At 43.9% G+C, this 24,947-nt stretch overlaps 3 protein-coding genes and 1 long non-coding RNA gene across 10 annotated transcripts in view; 3 read left to right on the top strand and 1 right to left on the bottom strand.

Annotated features, from left to right (window-relative positions):
- ZMYM6 (zinc finger MYM-type containing 6) overlaps nucleotides 1-13,044 on the top strand; it is a 42,814-nt gene extending 29,770 nt beyond the window's left edge. For 4 of the 5 annotated variants that reach the window (XM_042951537.1, XM_042951539.1, XM_042951538.1 and 1 more), the window contains 2 exons: nucleotides 8,754-8,898; nucleotides 10,633-13,044. In XM_042951537.1, the coding sequence (XP_042807471.1) occupies nucleotides 8,754-8,898; nucleotides 10,633-12,464 (1,977 nt within the window). In that variant the 3' untranslated portion in view covers nucleotides 12,465-13,044. The remainder of the gene's footprint in view (nucleotides 1-8,753; nucleotides 8,899-10,632) is intronic. The other variant, XM_042951540.1, reaches the window with a different exon arrangement.
- Nucleotides 13,045-13,410: 366 nt separating this feature from the next.
- Nucleotides 13,411-14,093, bottom strand: LOC122228027. Its single transcript, XR_006206361.1, has 2 exons — nucleotides 14,001-14,093; nucleotides 13,411-13,686 (listed from the first exon to the last, which is right to left on the bottom strand). It is a non-coding gene; the product is annotated as an uncharacterized LOC122228027 (long non-coding RNA).
- On the top strand, nucleotides 13,710-17,180 carry TMEM35B (transmembrane protein 35B). 3 transcript variants are annotated; one of them, XM_042952863.1, is made up of 4 exons: nucleotides 14,011-14,118; nucleotides 15,534-15,714; nucleotides 15,817-15,871; nucleotides 16,627-16,713. In XM_042952863.1, exons 1-3 carry the CDS (start codon nucleotides 14,011-14,013, stop codon nucleotides 15,864-15,866), a joined length of 339 nt encoding a protein of 112 aa, XP_042808797.1. In that variant the 3' UTR covers nucleotides 15,867-15,871; nucleotides 16,627-16,713. The 3 variants fall into 3 exon arrangements, 2 of the variants coding, with proteins under 2 accessions (XP_042808797.1, XP_042808795.1); XR_006206360.1 differs by lacking the exons at nucleotides 14,011-14,118; nucleotides 15,534-15,714 and adding an exon at nucleotides 13,710-13,815; XM_042952861.1 differs by lacking the exon at nucleotides 15,817-15,871 and having other exon boundaries at nucleotides 16,627-17,180.
- A 4,095-nt stretch (nucleotides 17,181-21,275) lies between these two features.
- Nucleotides 21,276-22,388, top strand: LOC122225849 (platelet-activating factor receptor-like). Its single transcript, XM_042948550.1, has one exon. It carries the CDS (start codon nucleotides 21,276-21,278, stop codon nucleotides 22,386-22,388), a length of 1,113 nt encoding a protein of 370 aa, XP_042804484.1.
- Nucleotides 22,389-24,947: the final 2,559 nt, after the last annotated feature.

Here is a 24,947-nt window from a genome sequence, read left to right as displayed (position 1 = left end):
TCAGTGAATACCTAGGTTGCTTCCGTATCTTGACTATTGTAAATAATGCTGCAGTGAACATAGGGGTGTATGTATCTCTCCACTTTGGTGTTTTGGTTTTCTTTGGATGCATTCCTAGAAGTTGAATTGCTGGATCATATGGGAATTCTATTTTTAACTTTTTGAGGAAACTCCATACTGTTTTCATACTATTTTCTACAGTGGCTGCACCAATATACATTCTCACTAGCAGTGCATGAGGGTTTTTTTCTATATCCATGCCAACACTTGTCATTTTTTTGTCTTTTTTATAATATCTAATCTGACAGGTTTGAGGTGATGAATCATTGTGGTTTTTGATTTGCATTTCCCTGATGATTAGTGATGTGATCATCTTTTCATATACCTGTTGACCATCTATATGTCTTCTTTGGAAAAATGCTTATTCAAGTTCTCTGCCCATTTTTTAATTGGGTTATTTTTTTTATATTAAGTTGTATAAGTTCTTCCTATATTTTGGATATTCCCTTATCAGATGCATGAATTGCAAATATCTTCTCGCATTCAGTAGATTGCCTTTTCACTTTGTTGATCATTTCGTTCTCTATGTAGAAGTTTTTTAGTTTGATGTAATTCCATTTATTTATTTTAGCTTTTGTTGCCCTTGCCTGAGGAGATTGGTCCAAAAAAATGTTGCTGATACTTATGTCAGATAGCTAATTGCCGGGGTACCTGGGTGGCTCAGTGGGTTAAGCATGCAACTCTTGGTTTTGGCTCAGGTCATGATCTCACAGTTTTGTGGGTTCGAGCCCCGAGTTGAGCTCTGCACTGGCAGCGTGAAGCCTGCTTGGGATTCTCTCTCTGCCCCTCCCCCACTCATGCTGTCTCTGTCTCTCAAAATAAATTAATTAATTTAAAAAATGAAAAATAGCTAATTACCTATGTTTTCTTCAAGGCGTTTTATAGTTTCAACTCTTACTCAACATGTGGTGTAAGATAGTGGTCCAGTTTCATTCTTTTACAGGTCGTTGTTGGGTTTTTCCCTTATTGAAGAGATTGTCTTTTACCCACTGTATATTTTTGTCTCCTTTGTCATAGATTGACCATATATGAATGGGTTTATTTCTTGGTTCTCTGTTCTATTCCATTGATCTCCATGTCTGTTTTCCAGCCAGTACCATACTGTTGTGGTTACTATTGCTTTGTAGTTTGAAATCAGGGAGCGCGTGATACTTCAGTTTTGTTTTTCTTTCTCAAGATTTCTTTGGCTATTCAGGGTCTTTGTGGTTCCATACAAATTTTAAGATTCTGTGTTCTAGTTCTATGAGAAATGTTGTTGGTATTTTGATGGGAATTGAATTGAATCTATAGATTCCTTTGGGTAGTGTGGACATTTTAACAATATTAATTCTTCTAGTCTATGAGCATGGTATTGCTTTCCATTTATTTGTATCTCCTTCAGTTTCTTTCATCAGTGTCTTATAGTTTTCAGAGTACAGATCTTTCATCTCTGGTTAAATTTATTTGTAGGTATTTTGTTCTTTTTGATGCAATTGTGAGTGGGATTGTTTTTTAAGTTTCTCTTTCTAATAGTTCTTCATTAGTGTGTAGAAATGCAACTGATTTCTGTCTGTTAATTTTGTATTCTGTGGCTTTACTGAATTCATTTCTTATTAGTTCATTGACTGCTGGATAGTGTTGTATGAAAGTAATGCATTTTATTTATCCATTGCTTTGTTGATGAACATTAGGTTGCTTCCAGGTCTTGACTATTAAAACAATCTCTGCTACAATCAATATCTTTGTATACATCTCCTTGTGCATGTGTGCTGGTGTTTGTCTGGTGTAGATATGGAAGAGTAGAATTTTGAATTCAAAGAGTATTTGCATTTTTGTTTTCAAAATGTCTGTTTCAGTTTTTATTCCTACCAGGAGATTATGATTATACTCATTTCCCACAGCCTTGCTATCATTTAATGTTGTCAGATTTAAACATTTTTTGTCAGTCTATTAGTAATACCTTATTTTATTTTGCATATCACTGATAACTAGCAATTTTGCTTATATGTCTGTATTTTTGAACATTTGAATTTTCTTTTCATTTCCTGTTCTTAATTTTTCCCCATTTTTGTGTGGAATTACCTTTTCCTTATTGATTTATAGAATCTCTTTATATATTCTGGATTTGCCCCACCTCTTTCTGCTCATTTTCACTGACACAAAAAACATGCAGTAATACTTAATATCTATGAAAAATATTTTAACACCAGAGCCCTCCAGCTATTGTCCTATTTCTCTACTCCATTTTATTTTTTTTTTTATTTTTTTTTTTTATTATTTTTTTTTATTTTTTAATATATGAAATTTACTGTCAAATTGGTTTCCATACAACACCCAGTGCTCATCCCAAAGGTGCCCTCCTCAATACCCATCACCCACCCTGCCCTCCCTCCCACCCCCCATTCTCTACTCCATTTTAGAAAAACTCTAAGGGTGGCCTCAACTTACTGCCTTACTCCCTTATCTGTTATCTTTCCTTAGGGCACTTAAGTCAGGCTTTGCACCATGCCATTGAAACTGCTCTTGTCAGGGTGCCTGGGTGGCTCAGCTGGTTAAGACTTTGGCTGAGGTCATGATATTGCGGTTCATGCGTTGGAGACCTGCGTTGGGCTCTGTGCTGACAGCTCAGAGCTGGAGCCTTCTTCAGATTCTGTGTCTCCCCCCTTTCTCTGCTCCTTCCCTACTGTGCTCTGTCTCTCTCTCAAAAATAAACAAACACTGGTGGCGGGGGGGGGGGGGGGGGGGGGGGGGGGGGGGGGGGGGGGGGTAGAAATTGCTCTTGTCAAGGCCACCATGAACCTTTAGTTTTGCAAGTCCAGTGGTCAATTTTCAGTTCTCATTTAACCTATCCTTTCAGTAACATTTGATACAGTTGTTCTCCCTTTCTTCTTCAAATACCTTCTTCAACTTCTAGGTCAACATACTTGTCTTTTTTCTCAATCTTCCTGGGGACTCAGTACAGTCCTGTGGTTTTTAAACACCCCCTAGATGGTGGCTTATTCCCAGATTTATTTCTCTTGCCATGACCTCTGAGCTCCAGATTCATGTATCCAGTTGCCTACTTGACATATACACTTAGATGATTAATGGCCATCTCAAATAATATGTCTAAATCAGAACCCTTTTATTCCACCCCAGACTTCCTCTCTAGTGTTCCTTCTTAACATTCCTGCTGCTACCTTCTTTGTCTGAGGCACCATCGTCTTTTCTCTGATTCATTGCAGTGACCTCCTACCTGTCTTCCTGCTTGCATTCTTGCCCTTTGCATTTTTTTTCTCCACATTGTTAGCAGAATGATTTTAAATCAGATTGTGTCACTCCACTACTTAAAAATCTTCAATGAAATTCTGTAAAAGAAGAATAAAGAAGGGGGAAGAGGAAGAGCTAGTTTCCAAAATTATAGTAGAACTGTAAATTTTATGAAGCTAGAAAGATAAAACAATTGATACTGAAGCCATGAACTCAATAGAAGTCCAGAAATAGACCTAAATATGTATGTAGATTTAGAAATAATAAAGATAGCACTTCAGATCAGTAGGGGAAACTTATTCAATAAACAGCATTGTGACAACTGAGCATACATATGGAAAAAAAATAAATTGGATTTCTACCTTACAAGTTACACCAAAATGAAGTCCACATGGAGAAAAGATTTAAATGTAAAAAAATAATAAAGTAGTAGGGAAGAATACAGGAAAGAATTTTAATAAACAAGTGGAGAAAGTCTTTCTTTTTTTTTTTAATTTTTTTAACGTTTATTTTATTTTTGAGACAGAGACAGATCATGAATGGGGGAGGGGCAGAGAGAGAGGGAGACACAGAATCGGAAACAGGCTCCGGGCTCTGAGCCATCAGCCCAGAGCCCGACGCGGGGCTCAAACTCACGGACCCTGAGATCGCGACCTGAGCTGAAGTCGGACGCTTAACCGACTGAGCCACCCAGGCGCCCCAAGTCTTTCTAAATATGTCACAAAACTCAGAAGCCATAAAGAGTTGTTATGGAAATTCAGCTACATTTCAAAGTCAGAAGACATGAAAAAAAATTAAAAGGTTGCAATTCATGTCATAAAAAGCCAGTTTTTCCATATGTAAAGAGCTTCTATAAATCAATAAAAAGACCCAGCACCCAGTAGAAAAATGGGCAACAAAATCTGATCCATCAGACTAGTAAATAAAAATTATTCTTAAAAAAATTTTTTTTAATGTTTATTTATATTTGAGAGAGAGAAAGAGACAGAGGGCAAATGGGGGAGGGACAGAGAGAGGGAGGCCGAATCTGAAGCAGGCTCCAGGCTCTGAGCTGTCAGCACAGAGCCTGACATGGAACTTGAACTCACGAACCATGAGATCATGACCTGAGCCGAAGTCAGATGCTTAACCAACTGAGCCACCCAGGTGCCCTGGAAATAAAAATTATTTTTAAACATATGCAAAGATATTCAACTTTAAAATTAGAGAAATTCCAACTTTATCAGATTGGCAACAATAAAAATAATGGATAACACTGTGAAGGCATTTTTACATGTTGTCAATTGCAGTTGGTAAAACTGCTACAGAGAGCAATTTAGTAAAACTTGTTAAAATTTAAAATGTAAATACCATATTACCAAGGAACTCCATTTTTAGGAATTTATCCTTCAGATATATTTTGCACATTTATAAATTGAAGTATGTACGGGGATGATTTCAGCATTGTTTGTAGTAGCAAAGGCTTGAAAACAGCCACATTGTTTGATCAATAGTCAGGGCCATTGTGAGTTCATTCTCAGTTACTGTGTGAACTAGAAAAAAAAAAAAATAGGCCTACATGGGTAGAACCTGAAATATACCCCTCTCCTAGCTCATACTTAGTCATGTGGTCTGGTGAGTGGAATTCCCTGCCCAAGCATATACAGCAGCTCTTTGGGGACTATAGTTAAAATAAGTACACTATATCCATTACAGTAGAATACTCTGCACTTAAAAAGAATGTGGTAACTATATATGTACAGACATAGAGTAGTATACAATAAATGAAAAAGGCCAAATGGTATAGCAAACTGCCATTTGTGTTTTAAACACACATACACACACACACACACACACACACACCACCACCACCACCACATACCTATACATATGTATAGAAAGCCCTGGAAGGCAGCCAATGAATAGATAATAGTGGTTGCCTCTAAGGAGAACTGAACGACTAAGGCAGAATTTAAGAGGGAAATTAGTATATTTTTATGTTTGATATTAAAGTCTTTGAATTTTATGTCACATGTTACATTACTCATTCAAAAAATTATGCATATAAGTTTTTAAAGCATTTTTTTAAATGTTTATTTATTTTTTAGAGAAAGAGTGTGAGCAGGGGAGAGGCAGAGAGGGAGACAGAGGTTCTGAAGCAGGCTCCTGTGCTGACAGCAGAGAGCCTGATGTGGGGCTCGAACTCCTGAACTGTGAGATCATGACCTGTGCCGTCAGGTGCTTAACCAACTGAGCCACCCAGGTGTCCCCCCCACCCCCTTCTTTTTTAACTTTATAGAATTTTTTTTTAAAGCTAAAGGAAAACAGGGCACAAGATAGGAGTAGATAGTTCACAGAAGAGGAAACACTAATAATGCTTAAGCATGCAAAATACCTAACCACACTACTGTTAGATAATTTTTCATTTATTGAGAAATAACAAAAAGTTTCATAAATACCATACTAACTGGAGTGTTGGGAAACGGGCTCACATACATTGCTGAAGGTCATATAATATGATATAGAGTGCTTCTGTGGAAAGCAGTGTGACTGTACCAACATAATTAAAGTCTTCTGACCCACCAAACCACAACTTAGAATACCTTATTCTATAAATATACTAGCATGTGTAGAATTAATTTATATGTAGGGGTATTTATTAAAGCATTGTTTGGGGCGCCTGGGTGGCTCAGTCAGTTAAGTGTCCAACTTCAGCTCAGGTCATGATCTCATGGTTCATGGGTTCGAGCCCCATATCAAGCTCTGTGCTGAACACTTGCTCAGAGCCTGGAGCCTGCTTCAGATTCTGTGTTTCCTTCTTTTTCTGTCCCTCTGCTTGCGCTATGTCTCACTCTGTCTCTCAAAAATAAATAAATGTAATAAAAAAAAAGCCTTGTTTGTAATAGCAAATGTTTTTAACATTCAGTTTTCAGTAGCAGAGACTCTTCAGATTACCTATGATACATCCAATGTATAAAGCTGTTATTAGGGTGGCTTTATACAAAGTTATGTAAATATACCTCTAAGATAGCTCGCTAATAGGTACAGTACAAGGTGCTAGAGCCTTGCTAATAATATGCCACCAATTTGTAGTCAGAAGCAACTTATTTAATTACATAGACCACCTTTAGAAGGATGTGTAAGAAACTAGGAGGGCACCTGAGTAGCTCAGTCAGTTAAGTGTCCGACTCTTGATCTTGGCTCAGGTCATGATCTCATAGTGTGTGGGTTTGAGCCCTGCATCAAGCTTCACACTGACAGTGTGGAGCCTGCTTGGGATTCTCTCTCTCTCTGCCTCTCTCTGCGCCTCTCCTGCTCACACATGTGCTTTCTGTCTCTCAAATTAATAAACTTCAAAAACAAAACTGGGAACCTTGTATTCAAGGTTGAGTCTGGACAGGGGGTAGATGGGTGGAAAACTTACTTTTCATGTAAATACTTTTATACCTTTTGTATTATTACAGAATTCAAAATTATTACATCCATTGCTTATTTAAAAAGTAAATTTAAATATAATATGCAGTGCATTCCATCATATTTAAAATACAATCCTAATTTCTTACTGTTTTTGAAACTAAGACCTTCAAGATCCTATACAATTTGGCTTCTGCCAGCCTCTTCAAACATTTCATTCTAGCCCCTGCTTACTTTATTTCAGCCTTGTTCTTGTTGATGTTCCTAAAGCATGCTAGACTTTCCCATTTCAGGGCTTTTGCATCTGTAATCCCACTGCCTGGAGTCCTCTGACTTCAGGCCTTTGTGTGGTTTGTTCTTTTGAGTTGAGTATTCAGAAGATCTCTGCTCAAATATTTACTCTAAAAATACACTTTCTCCACACCATCACTCTCCATTCCCTTACCCTGCTTTCTTTCATAGCACTCGTCACTACCTGGAATTATACAATATATATTTGCTTTACTTGTTTATCTTCTGTGTCTCCCTGTGGGATGTAAAGCCCATAAAGGCAGGACTTTCTTTCTCTTTTTTTTTTTGCTGTATCCCCAGGGCTTAGAACAGTGCCTGAGTTACAGTAAACATTCCGTAAATACTTGTTGAGTGAAAAACATGTTTTATTTATGAAAAAAATTTTTTTAAATTTTTATTTATTTTTTGAGAGGGAGAGAGAGAGAGCGAGCAGGGAAGGGGCAGAGAGAGAGAGAGGGAGACACAGAATCTGAAGCAGGCTCCAGGCTCGGAGCTACCAATGTAGAGCCTGATGTGGGGCTTGAACTCATGAACTGTGAGATCATGACCTGAGCTGAAGTCGGACACTTAACCACTTAACCGACTGAGCCACCCAGGCACTCCAGCAAACATCTTTTAAATACATTTTCTCTCTCTCTTTCTCCCTTTAGGATGTTTTACTCTTATTTTTGAGAGAGAGAGAGTGAGAGCAGGGGAGGGCAGAGAGAGAGGGAGACACAGAATCGGAAGCAGGCTCCAGGCTCTGAGCTGTCAGCACAGAGCCTGATGTGGGGCTCAAACCCACAAACTGTGAGATCATGACCCGAGCTGAAGTCGGATGCTTAACAGACTGAGCCACCCAGGTGCCCCTTAAATATATTCTCTAACTCTGTTGCTTACTCTTCAGCTTTGTTTTATAAAGACCTTTATTTACAAAAAAAAAAAAAAATTCAAGATAGTCAAATGTATTAGTCGTTTCTATTTTGTCTATAATTCTTGTGTTTCTTTTAAGAATACCTCCTCTTTGTTCTGGTCATTTGAAAGTTCTCCAGTGATTTAATTTATTTTATTTTTTTGTTTTGTTTTATTTATTTTTTAAATACTTTATTTATTTATTTATTTATTTTTTTATTTATTTTTGGGACAGAGAGAGACAGAGCATGAACGGGGGAGGGGCAGAGAGAGAGGGATACATAGAATCGGAAACAGGCTCCAGGCTCCGAGCCATCAGCCCAGAGCCCGACGCGGGGCTCGAACTCACAGACCGCGAGATCGTGACCTGGCTGAAGTCGGACGCCTAACCGACTGCGCCACCCAGGCGCCCCTTAAATACTTTATTTTTAAGTTATCTCTCGTCCCAGCGTGGGGCTTGAACTCACAACCCCGAGATCAAGAGTCTCTGCTGACTGAGCCAGCTAGCCACTCCCTCTCCAGTGATGTTAAAGTTTCATTTTTTTCATGTTGAGGTCTTAAATCAATACGGAATATATTTTGCATAAAGTCTGAGTTGGATCTAATTTTTCTGAATAGCCAATTGTCTTAATCAGTAAAGATTGTTTTTATTGTGTTGATTGTCCTTACTATAGGCAGAGTATTTTTAAAAAATTAATGAATGGAACTGACACTAATTAGAAGATTTAGGAATTAGTGTATATTTTCCAAAGTAGCTTCTTTATTGCAACTACTCTTTCACAGGAATTCTGTTTCTTTTACTATGTGCCAGCTTTCAATTGATAGCGATTCTGGTCCGTGTTAAGGTACTAAAAAACATGTTTTTGGTTTCTGAATTTGCTTTTAACTAGGGAAGCACACAGATAGATGCCACAAAACTTCTGTCTTCCCAGTCTTCCAAGCTTTTAAAGAACAAAGCAGTATTGTGCAAGCCTGTCACACAGACCAAGGCCACCTCTTGCAAACCACATACACAACACAAGGAATGTCAGACAGGTATGTACCCTTGTGCTCTGCTTATGTGGAAAGTTAACTCTGTTTTGTTTTTGTTTTTTTTAAGAAAGGCAAAGAAAATCATATACCATTTCTTAAACGGGAAAACATTCATCCTTGCATCACATCCTTTGAACATCTGATTTATTCCTTTTATAATTATTGTCATTAACACCCATAACTACTAAATTGAATCCATCTGCACACACAGCATTATGTGGACAGACATCTCTGTGCACTGCTGTTTTTCAAATGTACAAACTATTATAACTATTAAGATACAAATTTCTTTAAAAGCGCTAATGATTTAACTGTAGTTCTTTCTTTTTAAAAACAATGTGAATTAATTTGTCATTTACTAAAAATATAACTGTGTGTCTGAGGTGTTGGTGATCAGGAAAATGACTTGAATGCATATTTGGAAAGGCTGTAAACTATTGCTGCCCCAACCCATGTTAGCTGCCACTACCCTCATGTTTTCGATTACTTACATAGCCTACTCTGCCCAAAGCATTTTTTGATTTTTGTTTTTAATGATAATTTTACTACACAGAATATATGTAGTTTATTTAAAAGTGTAATCTGTCAACAAGTAATCCTGAGTTTTTATGTAGGGTGCATTTCTTTTAGTAGGAGTCAAGGAGAATCCTGTTTTCCTTCCAAAGTAAATTTGATTGTTGTATATTCCTGTTAAAATGATATACTCTGTGTACATGAATTTATATTCTATATACATTCACATGTGGAAGGTAGTAAAAGATCTGTGGACATCTATATGTGTGGGTATGTGTGTGCTTATACATTTTTTAAAAATTTCTAGATTAAATACTGGATTGTTTAAGATGTACTGTTGTGAACTACTTTTTCCTTTGACATTGCTCATCAGAAATATTCCATGTCAATATAAATTTAAATATACATTGAGATTCTCAATGGATGCATAGATTCCAATGTATGTACCTATCCATCCCCCTAACATTGACACTTGGATCGCTTTTAGTTGCTTAATATTGTAAACAGTATTGAGTTAAGTTGTGTAAATGAATCTTTGTTCACTTGTCTAATTAGGTCTTTAGAATAAATCCTAAGTAGAATTTCAGATTCAAAAGCTATCATAGATTTTTAAGGCTTTTTGATATGTGTTGCAAAACTGAAAAATTACATCAGTGTTTGAGAACACCCATTTCTCTTTACCCTCATTGACATTGGGTATTAAAACTACTAATTAACCCTTTTTTTTCCTTCAACTGTAATTTGGAGAAATTTCAAAGTTCAGAATGATTGAAAATATGGCACAATGAACATTAATATATTCTACACCTAGATTCACCAAATGTTAACTTTTTAAACATTTGTTTTCTTTTTTCTGAAATTTAAAAAAGTAAATTAATTTATTCTTAACTGGATGCATCCTGTGGACTTCAGCCCTAATTCCAGCAATCTGTTGAATATATATATATATATATATATATATATATATATATATATATATATAGCATTGTTAGTTCACGTCCCGCAGCCTATAGTTTTGCTCTAGTCAGTGGCCAAGTTTTGGGCAAGGAGAAATTCTGTTTTTAATGGCACCATGAAAGTTCTGTGGTTTCTGTTTCAACTTTAGTGTATTCTTTTGACAAATATAAATACTAAAAAAAGATATTTTAAATGTGTGGGGGAAAACATAAAGACTATTGCTTATTTCTTCTTGAAAAATAACAGTGATTCAAATATTTCATTCAGATTTACCTATGCCTAATGAGAAAAATGATGCGGAACTTGATTCTCCACCTGCAAAGAAAAAAAGAATAGGTTTTTTCCAGACTTATGATGCGGAATATTTAAAAGTTGGTTTTATTATCTGTCCAGGATCAAAAGAAAGTTCACCAAGGCCACAATGTGTCATTTGTGGAGAAATCTTATCCACTGAAAACATGAAGCCAGCAAATCTTTCTCATCATCTGAAGACAAAACATTCAGAATTAGAAAACAAACCAGTAGATTTTTTTGAACAAAAATCTCTTGAAATGGAATGTCAGAATAGTTCTTTAAAAAAGTGTTTACTAGTTGAAAAGTCACTTGTGAAAGCTTCTTATTTAATTGCTTTCCAAATTGCTGCCAGCAAGAAGCCATTCTCCATTGCCGAAGAATTAATTAAACCATATTTAGTGGAAATGTGTTCAGAAGTTTTGGGTTCAAGTGCTGGAGACAAAATGAAAACCATTCCTCTTTCTAATAACACGATTGGACACAGGATTGATGAGTTGTCTGCAGACATTGAAGATCAGCTGATTCAAAAAGTCAGAAAGTCAAAGTGGTTTGCCCTTCAGGTAGATGAATCATCAGAAATCTCAAATATCACCCTTCTTTTGTGCTATATTCGTTTCATTGATTATGATTGCAGTGATATAAAAGAAGAATTACTATGTTGCATTGAAATGCCTTCTCAAATAACTGGTTTTGAAATATTTGAACTAATAAATAAATATATTGATAGTAAGTCTCTGAATTGGAAACACTGTGTTGGTCTCTGTACAGATGGGGCTGCAAGCATGACTGGCAGGTGTTCTGGTTTAAGGGCAAAAATTCAAGAAATCGCCACGAATACAGTGGCATTTACACACTGTTTTATTCACCGTGAGCATTTAGCAGCAGAAAAGTTGTCTCCATGCTTACATAAAATTCTTTTGCAGTCAGCACAAATTTTAAGTTTTATAAAGAGCAATGCATCAAATTCACGAATGTTAACGATTTTGTGTGAAGAAATGGGGCCTGAGCATGTGAATCTACCCCTTCATGCTGAAGTACGTTGGATTTCGAGAGGGAGAATTTTAACAAGATTATTTGAATTACGACATGAAATTGAAATTTTTTTAAACCAGAAGCATTCAGATTTGGCCAAGTATTTTCTTGATGAGGAATGGGTTGCAAAGCTGGCCTATTTATCAGATATTTTTTCACTTATAAATGAACTCAACTTAAGTCTCCGAGGAACTATGACTACCCTCTTCAATTTGTATAATAAAATGGATATACTTAAGGAAAAGTTAAAAATGTGGTTGAAGCGCACACAAGAGAATGATTATGACATGTTCCCTTCATTTTCCGAATTCGTAAACTCATCAGACTTAAATATGAGAGGCATTGCAAGCATTATTTTTGAGCACCTGGAAGGACTTTGTCAAATGTTCAATGACTGTTACCCACCAGAAGAAGACTTGCGTTCAGGAAATTTGTGGATAATTAATCCTTTTATGAATCCCAAAGATAGTAATCTCATGGACTTCGAAGAAGAAAAACTAGTACAGCTATCTTCAGATTTGGAATTACAGTCAGTATTTAAATCAATGTCTGTGACTCAGTTTTGGATAAATGCAAAGACAAATTACCCAGAACTCCATGAAAAGGCAATGAAGTTTTTATTGCCCTTTTCAACTGTTTATTTATGTGATGCTACATTTTCCGCTTTGACTGAGTCAAGACAAAGAAATCTGTTGGTTTCTGGTCCTGCTCTAAGACTTGCAGTCACATCTTTAATTCCAAGGATAGAAAAATTAGTAAAGGAGAAAGAATAGTAAGATGGGTATTGCTAATGATCAAAGTCTATAATTTTGTGTTAAATTTTGTATAAATATCCTAAAATATAATTTCCTAATGTGGGTATGTGTTTTCAGTGATATGTTTTAATAATTTTTCTTTTTGTTGAGGAATAATTGTGCATTTATACCTAGTTATATATTATAATTTTAATAGTCCAAGGCAGAGAATTTAGCTATTTGATTGATTGATTGGATCATCTGGATTAGGGACAAAAATGGTCACAAAAAGCCTGTTTGTAATGTATCAGCACACCTGGATGTTAATCTCCTTGGCCTTTAGAAGCACATGGGACATTGCAGTCTTCAGCCAGGCAGCCACCCACCCCAGCAGGTTGTGGGTAGGTAGAAAACAAAGATCTAAGCAGCTTGGCTGATCAGAAATAGAAGCTGCAGGAGAGTAGGGGTTTCTGTGGCGCTCTAGACCAGGGCTTGGCAAACTTTTCCCATAAAAGGCCAGATAGTGAATACTTTAGGTTTGGCAGGCCATGTGGTGGCAACTAGTCAATTTTGGGTTTGCAGCACAAAAGCAGCTGTAGGCAATACACAGACAAATGAGTGTGGCTGTGTTTCAATAAAACTTTATGAACATTGAACTAAGAATTTCATATAATTTTCATGTGTCATGAAAGCTGCCTTAAAATTTTTTTTATCATTAAAAAATGTAAAACATTGTTAGCTGGGGAAGAAGAAGGGGGAACCAGTGGAAAAAAACCGCTGACTAAATTTGGCCCACAGTTTGTCCATCAAGGTCTAGACTGATTTCCAGGTTATAGCAGATGGACCACGACTGGCCTGTAGGGTTTTGTTAGTGGAAGTCTCTCTTACCTATGCTGCCAAGTGTCTGAATTTTCAAACACTTTTCATATTTTAATTTCAACTGAGAGGAATTGGAGGAAAAATATATTTTACACAAAGAAAACAATTTATAATTACTTGTTACCGATTTATTATTAATGATTTCATAATTTACTAATTTACAAATAACGTTTGAGCTCTTAAAGGTGCCAGACTTTGTGCTAGGCCTGTTCCTAAGGAGAACAGGCTTAATCGCTTTTACAGATGCAAATAGTGAGGCCCGAGGAGGTTAGGTGGCAGCTCAGATCCCAAAGCTAGGGTGGCTCAGGCTGGAAGGAAACCCCGGTCTTCTGCGAGGCACGTGTAGATGGTTACTCCTGGAGTCTGACTCTACTCAGCCATACTGGTTGGGAGACAAGAGACGCCCCTTGAATTCAAAGGGGCTCGTGCGGTCAGTTGAGCCACTGGGCTTCAGCGCCCCCATCTGAGAGATGGGGATGCCCCTCCCGAAGGCCGTCTCCCCTCGCAACAGGTGGGGGCCAGAAAAGAGGGTGGCAACAACCTCGGGGTGGGGGGCGGGGAGCGGGAGGTTCTGGCGCCGGTCTTCTGCTGGCCCTGGGGAGGGAGGAACCGAGCGGGCGGCAGGGGGAGGGTTTCGGCGGGGCCTCTCCTCTCCTCCCCTTCCTTTCCTTTCCCTTTCCTTCCCTCCCGGAGGACCTGAGCGGCCATGGCGCTCGGGCTCGCCGCTCTGCGCGTCCTGCTGGGTGGCTTCTTCGCGCTCACGGGGGCGGCCAAGCTCTCGGGGCAGATCTCGGCACCAGCGTCCGAGCAGATGGTGAGCAGCGGGATGTGGGCGGCCACGCGGCGGCGGGTACTGAGGACGCGGCCGTTACCCGCCCCCCCCCCCCCCCGCGGTGACCGGCCCGCCTGCCCGCGCCGGTGCCCCGCGGACCCGCCTGCCTTCCGGCGAGACAGTGCTAGACTGAGACGTAGGCGCTCTCCCGGGGTGCTCCTCCGAGTCCTCTGGCTCTTGCCTAGACGGAAGGGGCACATCTTCCAGCTGAGCACTGGGAGCCCCGGGCAAACCTAGGGCTGGAGGAGGAATGCGCCGGGACCCCGGGGGGAAGAAGATGGAATGGAAGGGGGACCCAGAACCCTCCCTGCCCCTTTCTCCTCCTCCTCCTGTTTGCGTTCTTGGGAGGTTCATGAGGATGGGTTTATGAATTACTGCTTGGTGGGCTAGGAAACTCGCCCTGAAGGTGAAGTGTGTCTGCTAAAGGTTACACGGCAGGTCAGGAAGCAGGAGTCAATCTAGAGGCTCCCCTAACTCAGAATCCAAAGAACCCTTCCCGGGCAGCTTGAGAGGGAAGTCTACAAGTTCTTCCACCTTCCGGCTAGGTCCAGAGTCGGGAAAGCTTTCGTGCCCTTATGCTCACCAATTCCCCAGCCCTTCAAATAAGCCTGACTTGGAGACCCCTGCCAGCCTCCGTCTCCCAGGCCTGGGTTCTGCCCTTCCTCCCTGGTTTAGGGTGGTGGATTGTTTGCTGAAGTACATACCTCCCCAGAGCCAGCCGGCTTAGAGTTTCTTCCTTGCTGCTGACAGTAGGGGAGGTAGAGCTGAAGTGGGGGTGGGGGGCGATGCAGGAAAAGGTAGTCAGCCTGAGGCTGAAGTTGTCACGGAGCCTAACTCAGCACAATGAGTCTCTTTGAGCCTCCTTAACTAATCTTGTGTCTACTGCAATGGGATCCAGGCCCAGCATACCATATTCATAGTGGAATCCGTTGAATGAGCAACCTCAACCGTCTACCTTCCATCCTCACCCCCACCTCCCAATATTCCCAGCATAGTGTCATCAGGGGAAAGCAGGTCAGGCAGAAAGAAAGAGAAGCTGTGACATTCCTAAAGTTGGCAAGCCTAGCTTCCTGGTCTTGGAATTTGGGGCTGGGTTGTAATCTGGTGAGAGTCTGTTGAGAAAATCAGTCCATCTCTGCACCACACCATCCAGCCCTTCTTGGAGGGTAAAGCCTGTTTCCTGATTCCAAAGCTCAGCTCCCCCCGCCCCTCCCCAGGGAGGCCCTCCCCTCTCCAGACTGACCTCAACCCTGGACCTGACCTAGAATAGTAGCTCCTTTGTTGGGGGGGGTGGGGTGGGGAGGGGTTGAGGGCACAGGCCCAGAATGTCCCTGTGGAGTGCCCAGGCAGTGGATCCTTGTTGAGTGTGGCTGACAGACATTCCCTGCTGCCCCTAGAAAGCCCTGTTTGTGCAGTTTGCTGAGGTGTTCCCGTTGAAGGTGTTCGGCTATCAGCCAGATCCCATGGGCTATCAAGAGGCTGTGGGCTGGCTGGAACTGCTGGCTGGGCTGCTGCTGGTCCTGGGCCCACCGATGCTGCAAGAGATCAGTAACTTGCTTTTGACCCTGCTCATGATGGGTAAGGGGATGCAACTGGGCTGGGGAAATTGGGGCTTCTGGCAGAGGATCATGGAAGATCTGGCTGTTCCCTTTACTGTTGCCTCCTTTCCTTTTTTTCTAGAACCAGGAGCCCTCCCTGCTGTTCTCTATTTTCCATGGCCTTTGGACTAGGACAGGTGCTTTTAAAACTTAATATACTAGAACGTGATTCTTTGTCAGACATACTTCCTACCTCATCAGTTCAGCTGGCTGCAGGGTATTCCCATTGTATGGATGTATATAATCTCAAAGTCCCTACTGCTCTCTCCTAAACCCTACCCTAGAGAGGAGGGGATGGAGTTGCAGCTGCCGGTGGGGTTATGTGTCTGGCAGGTGGGAATAGAGAGCAAGGAAGCCAGGGCCCCCAGAAAAGCAGAGAATTTCCCTGTGACAGGCAGTTGTAGAGCACCCCCTCGTAGCAGCTCTGCCCACAGGACCTGCTGATGTACCAAGACAGCTGCTGCTTCAAAGATCAGACGTCTTCAGACTCTTCTGGATCCCCTGGCCTTGTGTCACCATTGCTGCCACCACTGCCACCCCTCCCCCCCGGACTTGCTTTCCATCTCTGGGGCTTCCCTCATTTTCAGATCTTTCTCATACCTCCACCTTCCCTCCGGTAGGATTAAGAAAGGAGAAGGATTAGAAGTTGTTCCCAGATGCCCACCTACCTACCTCCCTGCGCTATTTGGCTAGATTGCTCCTGTTTCTTTCTCACCCTCTGAGAGGGGCTACATTAGTTTAAGAGGCTTCTGATTCCTGGTTCTGTTTGGGAGGCCAGAGAGATGAGAGCAGCTAGCTCAGGCTCTGTGTGGGTGTGGTTAGGAGGTGTTGAATGGGAAGGCTTCAGCTGGAGAGGGGCAGGGGGCCTCAGGGACCTCACTTTCCATTCCAGGAGCTATCTTCACTCTGGCATCTCTGAAAGAGTCACCGAACACCTACATCCCAGCAATCATCTGCCTGGGGCTCCTGCTGCTGCTGGATATCTGCCAGCTCTGAGTCCAAACTAAGAAGGTGGTCAGACCCACTAGGAAGAAGACTCTTGCAAGTGCGTTCACGGAGTCCTGGGAGTCCTTTTTTCTCTTCATGCCACATCACTATCACAGCAGGAGCATGGTGGAACGCAGAGTCAGCCACCTTCTTACCAGTGCATCCAGGGCTGTTCAGTGTTGAAGTAGACATCTTCTCTACCTGACCCTGCTTTCTCTCTGAGACATTCACTGCTCTCTTTTGAGGAGCACGTGTTGCACATACTGTCATTCCTCATGTAATATGGAAATAGAAAACAGAAAAGCAATTTAAATCCCCTCAAAATTTAATGCACCAAAAATAACCACTATCCACTCCTTTTTAATAACTGTACCTCAACTCTTACTATGCCTTTGTACAGATGTTTTTAATGAAAATGAGGCAATATAAATTACTTTATTAAATGTCTTTTAAAACTAACATACTGTAACACCATTCATTCCGTGTCTGTTTTACCTCATTGATGTTAATGGCTGTATAGTATTCCGTTGTGAGGATGTACTGTAATATATTTATCCAAGCCCCCACTAAGGAACATTTAGATTGTCCCTAGTTTTTTGCTATTGTAAACTTCACAGTAAATCACCTTTGCATACTTACTGTCTTTCCCTCGAAGTGAGGGTGCTGCTTCAAAAGACCCGCACATTTAAAGCATTGGTATTACATACTTAAAATTTACATCTTGGCTATGGCGGAGTCTAAGTACCTGCCTCTGCCCGTGTGCTTCCCAGTCGCGTGAGATATCCCCTCCCATTCTTTTACTTTGTGCACTTTAGATCTGCGGAGCTAACAAAGATGGGCATTGGATCATTGTTTTACAGGATCTGAAACTGCAGCCTTTGGTGGCGAGGTAGGTACTTAGTGCAGTGCTCCTTGGATATCTACATGGAAGCAGAGGACAGCCAACTCAAGGGATGCTGCATGGTAAAGCAATGCTGGAAGCCGGGGATGAATCCCAGAGGTCCCAGGGAATCAGAAGGGTGTGTGTGTGTATGGACAATTACTGAGGGAAAGTGGCCATGTTAGAGTCCCTACTATCACATCACCAACTGTCTTCACCTCAGTGGGGGCCTTTTGGAAAGTGATATGCCTCCCATAATGGAAGAGAGGAAAAGAGCTTATTTATGCAACTGCCATAGCCACCAGTCGACAGATTACTTTGGGGTTAGGGACAATGGCTTTTGGGAGCCCATAGGAATGAAAGTTGTCTGTGTACATTCGTCCATTTCATCTTTACTACACAGTGGTAATTTCTGCCCTGACACTGACTAGCTGGGAACCTCAAGCAAGTTGGCACCCTTAGGTCTTTTCCTCTTGTGTCTGAAAGCACAGTGATGCAATCTCTATTGTGTGTGTGTGTGTATGTGTATGTATGACACACACTGGTACATCTAAAAGTAGTATATGTAAATAGACGTAAAAAATGGAGTAGTATATTACAGCACCTGGGTGGCTTAGTCGGTTAATGTCCGACTTTGGCTCAGGTCATGATCTCGTGGTTTGTGAGTTCAAACCCCATGTCAGGCTCTGTGCTAACAGCTCAGAGCCTGGAGCCTGCCTCAGAATCTGTGTCTCCCCCTTCTTTGCCCCTCCCGTGCTCATGCTCTGTCTCTGTCTCTCAATAATAAATAAATGTTAAAAAAAATTTTTTTTAACGCAGTAGTATACATTCACTACATAGAATGTCGAAACAATCAGGAATCCTTTTCTTTGACAGAGGTCCAGCGATAACATACTTTCAGTTTCTGTGTTGGGTAATTTGGCTGCTTTGCAATGACCTCAAAGACTGATGTTCTTTCAACTTCCTGCTCTGCTGCTTTCAACTTATTGGCTCCTGCCCTCAGCATTGCAAAATAGTTGCAGTGGCTCCAGACGGCACATTTGCACATAACATCCAAAGGTGAAAAGGGACAGGAAAACTCTCTTGGAAGACCCCCAGATTTCCCCTCACATCCCATTGGCCAGAATTAGTCCCATCTCTATACCTAGACCACCCATTCGTAAGGAGAAAGGAATTCCTATGATGGACTTAGACTAGTTAAGATTTAGCCACCCTGGTCAGCAAAGAAAGGGAAGAGGTGGGCAATGGTACCCACCACTTACTAGCTTCTTTGCAAAATATGGGTAATAATGGTAAATACTTCATAGAGTTGCTGTGAGGATTTAGTGAGAAAGTGCTTACAGTAGTGCCTGGCACATAATAAGTGCTCAGTAAATGCTACCATTAAATAGCTTTTGTTATTAAATAGTTTGTTCTATAGATGGGAAGATGTGGTCAGAAAGCTTAAGTGCCCATGTGTCAGATCTGAGATTCATTAGGGCCTGATGAACTCCAGAACCCACACTTTGCACTGCACCGGCTGTCAAAAGTTGAAAGTGGGCATGCATAGCACCCCTGCTCCCTTCAACAGGGTAGAGGAGATGATCTGCCCAATGTGATTAAATCTGCCTTGTTTCCAGAATTCCCCCTCTGCATGAACATTTTGAAGGCCATAAACATAGGACCTGGAGCCCCTAGGATCCTGGCCTCTTACCATCTCTACTCCTTCCGGGATGCGACAGTCAGCCTGTCTCCAGCCTGGACTTTGAGTAAAACCTCTCACAACTGGCATTAGACTGAGGGCTCCTGTTTACCACGGCTTGGCCTGTAAGCTGATTAGCAGCTACAGGGCCCCCAGCTCGGCTGTAGGGCCCACCTAGCAGCTGTGGGAAAGGCAGGGTGCTGGAGGAGTGGGTTGGCCAGCTGGTGTGGAGCAGTTGGGATTGACAGCAGCAGGAGTATCTTGAGTTCCAGCAGTGCCTCCTTGGCCCAAGGAGAAGCCAGGCTTCAGGATATGTGCCCCCCTCAAACCGCACCCTGAACCTTGGTCAGGTCAGTACCATGACATTCAGCTGCAAGGCTTTACTTTTACTTTTCTATCTCCCTCTCTGTTCCCCCTTGCCCTCAAAGATGCTCCCTTCCCTTGCGGCCCTGGCCGCACCCCACAAACCCAGCTTATAGCTGCCACAGGTGGGCCCCAGCCCCTCCAGCTGTTGGCCCATTCTTCACGTGGCATCCTGGGATTAGTGGGTTGATGGGAGGGTCTGAGATGTGGGGGTGGGAGTGGATTCTGCTCTGTCTCAGCTCCTTAAAGCCAGGCCCCCTACGGCCCTAGAGATTGCTGCAGCAGCTTTAACAGCAAGAGGTAAGACAGGAACGACCTGGAGGGATGGCAGGGAGAGGTTCCGGGTGGGGCAGTTGGGGCTAGAGCCAACAGTGGACAGAGTGGAGAGGGAGGGGAGAAGACATTCCACTCAGTGTCCCAGAAAGGATTGCAGCCTGAGGGGTGCAGAGGCAGAAATACAAATTTTGGTATTGGAGGAACTGAGTTTTGGGACACCCTAGGGGGGTGACTGTGCCAAAAATAGGAACAGGACATGGGCTTCTGCACTTACCCCCCTGGGGAGAGAAGAGGAATACGCCCAGATGTCTCTGTGTTGTTTTGTTTGCTTGGGGTGCCTGTGTGGGTGGTATACACATTCATCTGTGTGCTGCCTGGAGGGAAAGGAGCTAATGGTTCTGGCGTGTCTCCCCAGTGTCAGCCACAGCGCTCAGAGTTTTACTTATGTTTTCTCATAGTTCTCCCAACAACACTGTGAGGTAGGTATCTTAATCTCCGTTTTACAGCAGAGAAAGATTGGCTCAGTGAAGCGGAGTAATTTGTCCAAGGTCACATGGCAAATAAATGTGTGTATCTAGAACCTGCCTGATTCCTGGGCCTGTGCTCTGTTTTGCTTTGCTGGCCAAAATTTTGAGCAGACCCAGGATTTATTTGTGGTCAAAAGGTGAGGGGAAGGAACCAGGCTGGAAAGCCTGAGAGTTTTGAACCGTTTTTCAGCCCTGCTCCCCGGGCTACAGGCAAGCGGGGAGTGGACCTTCATTAAGGCAAGTCCAAGGTCACTATGCATGGGACTGTCCTCAGGGTCATTGCATCATAAGCCTGTTCGTCCATAGTATGTGGAGGAGGGAGGACTGCGCTTTTTCTGGGAAGGACTCTATATTCTGGTTTCTCCAGAACTCCCTGTTGGCTCAGCCTTGCTCGGGCTTAAGCACGTGCCGGTGCCTCCACATATCTGAACCATACTCCATCTGTGAGGGGCGTCACTTCCACCCTCTCAGTCACCAAGGTTGGAAATTTCCAAGCTATCTGAGACTCCTGTGTCTTCCTCGTTTCCTGCAGCTTGTCAGCAAGCCCGTTGTACTTCAAGGGATTCTGGAGTCCACCCCCTGTGCTCCATCCTCAGGGGTGCTGGCTCAGCTCAGTCCTCATTCTCTCCCACAGGAACTTCCCTGCTCCTTAGTGTCCCCTCCCAGCAGGGGCTGAGTTAGAGGAGACGGGGTGGCGGGGGGGGGGGGGGGGGGGGGGGGGGGGGGGGGGGGGGGGGGGTTGGGGGGGTGGGGGGGGGTGGTACGGAGGCCTTCTGTGGCTAGCCTCCACAGTGACCTCTCTTCCTCTCCCCGGTGCAAGGTCCGAGATGAACGGCAGTGTTGGGGACCCGGGTGTCGGCGGCTGCAGCCCCTGGGACGACCCTGCTCGCTTCATCGTGGTGCCCACTGCCTACGCCCTGGCGCTGGGCCTGGGGCTGCCGGCCAACGTGGCCGCCCTGGCAGTGTTCGTCCGCAGCGGCAGGCGCCTGGGCCAGGCCCTGCGGCTCTACCTTCTCAACCTGGCCCTGGCCGACGTGCTCTTCACGCTCACGCTGCCGCTGTGGCTCACCTACTACCTGGGCCCGGCCCACTGGCCCTTCCCGGAGGCCGCCTGCCGCGCGGCCGGCGCGGCCTACTACGTGGCCACCTACGCGGCCGTGGCCTTCGCCGCGCTCATCAGCGTGTGCCGCTGCGGCTCGGTGCGCGGGCCCCGGCCCAGGGCGGCCGGCCGCCTCGCGCTGCGCCGCCGGGGCCCCGCGCGCGCCGCCTGCGCCGCCGCCTGGCTGGCCGGCCTGGCCTGCGCCGCGCCCTCGTTGGCCGCGCCGCACGCGCTGCGCCCGGGCCCGGGCGGTGCCGCTCGCTGCCTGGAGCACGGCTGGGCGCGCGCCGGCCTGGCCTACGCCACCGTGGCCTTCTTCGCCGCCGCCTTCCTGCTGGTGCTCGCGGCCTACGTGAGCCTGGCGCGGGCGCTCGCGGCCCCCTCGGGCCCCGGCCCGGCCCCCGCCGGCCCGCACCGGCGCGCGGCCAGGACCATGGTGCTGGGGCTCCTGCTGGTCTTCGCCCTCTGCCTGGCGCCCTACCACCTGCTGCTGGCTCCCTGGGTGGCCGGGCGGGAGGGAGCCGCGGGCAGCGACGGCGGCGGGTGCCGCGCCGCCTCCACGCTCGACGTCCTGCACACCCTCAGCCTGGCGCTGCTGAGCCTCAACAGCTGCCTGGACCCGCTCATCTACTGCTTCTCGGTGCGCCGCTTCCGCCAGGACTGCTGGACGCTGGGCTGCCGCCTTGGGGTGAGGGCGCCCGGTGCACACGCGGCCTCCCTGGCCGCCTCCCCTGAAGCCCGGGCTTCCCCCGCCTGCCTCACCACTGCCACCCTGCGCTTGGCGCACTGGGTGAAGGAAGCCCTCGGAAGGACTCGATTCCCATTGGCCGCCTCGCTGTAGAGTGCGGGGCTCGCTGGTTACAAGGGGGAATGAACAGCCTTTGTTGCCTGAATGTTCTCTAGACGTTGCAGTGTTTTGGATTATGCCGTGATCTGGCTCCCGTGTCCGTCTCAGCATCCTGTTATCCCCATCTCATCCTCTACCGCCTCCGCCCCTCTCCGTGGGTTCACTCACCATCTCAGTCCCTGGAACAGACCAATTTCCTTCCCTTCGAGGCCTTTGCGCCTGGCTTGGCCAGGAATGATATCCCTCTCTCTCCTTCACTAAGTTAATTCCTCTTCATCCTCACCTCTTTAAAAGTAACTCTTTATAGAGAAGCCCTTCTTGACCAGCAACGTGTGCGCGCACACATACGCGCGCGCGCGCGCGCACACACACACACACACACACACACAATTGTATTAAATCTGATTGTCCCTTTGTAGCTATTTTCACAATTGTAATCAAGCAATTAATTAGGAAATTCATCTTTTCTTTTCTCTTGCCAGAATGTATTTACGTTGATCCATAGGAAGGTGCCATTTTTGTAGATCCAAAAAGGTTGAATATTGGCAATTGTATTTTCATCCAATTCAACTTAATAAATTCTGTGTTTACCTTATTCATTGCTGTATCCCCTGTGCTTGCTACTGTGTCTTGAACACAGTAAGACCTCAGTATATAAGATGAATGAATGAACCCTGGGCATTCTTAAAATGCTCAGACATTCCATATAGGTAGATTTTCCTCAAGTTTTTCTGGGATTCTCCAAGCTCATATTACCCAGGTTTATTCTTGACTCAGTCTTGATGATTGCTTCCTTTTGCTGTTGCTGGATACCTGCAATTCTGCCATCACCTCCACTGTGCCAAGACTCCTGTGCCAAGACTTGGTGGTAACCAAGCTGGAGATCTATCCTGCTATTAGCTGGGATGGGGATCTGCCAGAATTGCTGCCTTCTGCTTCAGCTGAGCTGGGACTCTGTCACTGGGTGCAAATCCCTGCCAATGTCACTCGCCACCAGTGCTTTCCCTTTATATGCCTTGATGACTCAGAAATTGGCTTCAGTTGGGGAAGAGAGCCACTCCCTCTCTTCAGCCATGTTGCAGGAGGCCCCACGGCAAGAGTGCTTGGGTCTCAAGGAGTTAGAACTTAGGAGTGAGAGCAGCATGTTCATGTTGCCCAGTCAGCTGGGTCAGGAAGGGTCCCCCAGTCAGCCACCAGGTCTTACTGACCTTCAGGTCTTATTTCTGAATTCGCTTTCTAATGATGACATTTGATAAGTTACCTTTCATTGGTCCCTTTTTCCTCCTTTTTTCTTTTAAATTTTATTTTAGTTTTCAATGTTCATTTATTTTGAGAAAGAGAGCTAGCACGCATGTGGGGGATGGGCAGAGAGAGAGGGAGAGAGAGAATCCCAAGCAGGCTCCATGCTGTCAGTGCAGAGCCTGACACAGGGCCCAGTCTCACGAATGGCGAGATCATGATCTGAGCCGAGATCAAGAATTGGGTGCTTAACCAACTGAGCCACCTGGGAACCCCTCTTTTATATTTTAAAAGTAATACATGTTTGAAAATAAATTCAAAGCAGTAGAGAAAAATGTGAAATAGAAAGTAAAGGTCCCGTAGTGGTAGCCACTGTTCACTTTTTCTTGTGTGTATCTTTCTGTATGTTTTCTATTCCAGTACCAATATATGTATAGTTAATAGTCTTTAAAAACCCACAAATAGGATAAGATTACAAGGCTCTCCTGCAATTTCTTTTCTCATTTAATAATCTTGTACATCTCTTTATATCTTTTCATAATAATTGTTTCTTGTACGTCTACCTCATTCTTTTTGATAGATGCAGAGTATTTATTTTACTCAATGGGTCCACCATTGATGGGCATTTGTTTTCCTTGTTTACTGTAATAAATGAGGCAAATGAATGTCCTTGTTCACAAATCTTTGCATACTTGTAAAATCTGTAGAATAAATTCCTGGCAATGAAATTGCTTTGTCAAGGAGTACGTGTGTGCACTTAAATTGTTTAATTACATCACCAAATTGCCTTCAAAAATGCTGCACCAATTAGACACTCAACAGTATGTGATGGTCCCTGTTTTATCACACCCTTACCAGGTCTGGGTATTGTCACCTGCCCTTTCTTGAATCTGGACTCTTGTTTGCATTACCACTATGGGCATGGTTATTTTTTGTCTTTTTCCTAGAGGGGTGCTCAGTATCCTCAGTGTTTATTTGAAACCTGGTGGGGGTGGGAGTGGGAAGGAAAAGTTGTCACCTAAGACCTCACACCAGCCAAATCTTAGCCTATCTTGCTTTTTGGAGGAATTAAACAAAAGCACAAATGAGACCCCAACTGCACACCAGTAGGTCCACAATAATTTTTAGCTCTCTCTCCTTCTTTGGGGATTAGGCTGGTTTATCCCATGCATTGAGGACCAGCATCTCAGGCCAAGGCCCACATCATGAATTTACTTGCTCTGGTGGAATGAATTGCTCAGCCTCGGGGCCATGCAAGGCTGGGTCATTGAGAAATGATCTGGTGTCCACATTAGGGCCAGCTGAGTCTCCTAA

The sequence above is a fragment of the Panthera leo genome, chromosome C1, assembly GCF_018350215.1.
Source record: "Panthera leo isolate Ple1 chromosome C1, P.leo_Ple1_pat1.1, whole genome shotgun sequence".
Lineage (NCBI taxonomy): Eukaryota > Metazoa > Chordata > Mammalia > Carnivora > Felidae > Panthera > Panthera leo.
Note: the sequence above shows the minus strand (reverse complement) of the source record. Positions and strands in the feature narration are given on the sequence as shown.